This window comes from Sphaeroforma arctica (assembly GCF_001186125.1).
Source record: "Sphaeroforma arctica JP610 unplaced genomic scaffold supercont1.189, whole genome shotgun sequence".
Taxonomy (NCBI): Eukaryota; class Ichthyosporea; order Ichthyophonida; genus Sphaeroforma; species Sphaeroforma arctica.
Window position 1 is genome coordinate 42,499 of NW_014040369.1, and position 1,584 is coordinate 44,082.

At 44.7% G+C, this 1,584-nt stretch overlaps 1 protein-coding gene across 2 annotated transcripts in view; it reads left to right on the forward strand.

Annotated features, from left to right (window-relative positions):
- SARC_03634 overlaps nt 1–1,499 on the forward strand; it is a 23,906-nt gene extending 22,407 nt beyond the window's left edge. For both annotated transcript variants that reach the window (XM_014302563.1, XM_014302562.1), the window contains exons 23-24: nt 688–1,005; nt 1,327–1,499. In XM_014302563.1, the coding sequence (XP_014158038.1) occupies nt 688–1,005; nt 1,327–1,446 (438 nt within the window). In that variant the 3' untranslated portion in view covers nt 1,447–1,499. The remainder of the gene's footprint in view (nt 1–687; nt 1,006–1,326) is intronic.
- The last annotated feature ends 85 nt before the right edge of the window (nt 1,500–1,584 follow it).

Consider the following 1,584-nt stretch of genomic DNA (forward strand, 5'->3'; position numbering starts at 1 on the left):
TGAATAATACGAGTTGCGCTCACATAGCCGATGTATTGGGTTTATGATGTGGGGTGTAATGTGCATGACTTCTTATGTGTATATGCATTTGACTGTGCAAACATATCTCCACGTATATATGTACGTATAATTTCTATGTAAATATATACGAATCATTTCTACTTATAAATTTATGCAACATTTCCACGTATATATATATATATATATATACGTACCTATACAAGCGCCTTGCCACGTGTATGAAATACTTGTCTATCAATATGTCGATAAATCTGTATAGTGCTGTGCACAACTTGCTGTTATTTCGGTTGCCTCGTATGACGGAATACAATATGAGGGAATGAGTATGAAGTCGGACCCACCTGAGCAATTATGTCTCTTGCCCACGGAGGTGGTAAGAGACTATAGGCATGCATGTTGATTCAGAGGACGCTAACAACTCAAACACCGCGATAAGGATACGCACTACCACATAGTCACAGTATTACAGTCCCCTACTCAACAGCATTCAAACACTTCATTTCAAGAAAGTCGCCGCGGAGACACACACACACACGAACATACTTGCATACATACATACATACGTACATACATACATACATACAAACATACCTACATACATACAGACATATATATTTACATACTAACATACATACATACATATACGCACACCCACGTCTCACACAGGTACACTCCCTTGTCCACATGAGAGCCTTCGTCGAGGCGTCTGTCTTGGCGCAGCTCATCAGCGAGAAGGGCAACGTCACGCGACAGGCCATTCTCCGCATGGCATACAACCCCCCCGCAAGCACACCCACACCCTACACAGACATAGACACCCACACACAGAGAAGCACTGTGTCTACGGAGGGCTATGCTATGGGTGTGCCAGTGGTCCCCATAGTCAACAACAGGTACTTCCACTACTTCTGGGATCAGACCACTGTGGAGATACTGCTGAGCATGTGTGCGGAGAGGAATGTCCCGGATCACCAGCGCCTGGCGGTATGTCAACTTTCCTTTTGCAATTCACCAGTGTACCTTTGTGTTATGTATATGCTGAAGTTTGAATGTGCCGATTCCAATTCACCAGTATACCATTGTGTTATGTATATGCTGTGGTTTGTATGTGCTGTGCTATCGGAGACTTCAGAGTTGTGTTCGCCTGCACCTGTGGCTGGTTAATTATGTATAGATGCATTCTCAAGACAACTAGAATGCCTGGCACCACTGATCAAAGACTACAAATACATATGTCAGTGTACATAACACCAATATTCACGAGCAGTCTACCATCACATTCACTTTGTTGCTATGGCAATACAGGCGCAGCTGTACAGCGACAGGGGGGCCAACTGGTGCAATGTGGCGGAAGTGCAGAAGGCCTGGGCCTTAGACCGACAGAAGAAGTTCCTCATCGAACTAGCGCATGACTTCATGCCGTGAATGCGGGGCAACTGTTGCCGAGAACAGAAATAAAGCCTTCTTCATATCACACGAGACGTTTGAAGCCTCCTTCATATCACACGAGACGTTGAAAGCCTCCTTCATATCGCACGAGACGTTTAAAGCCTCCTTCATATC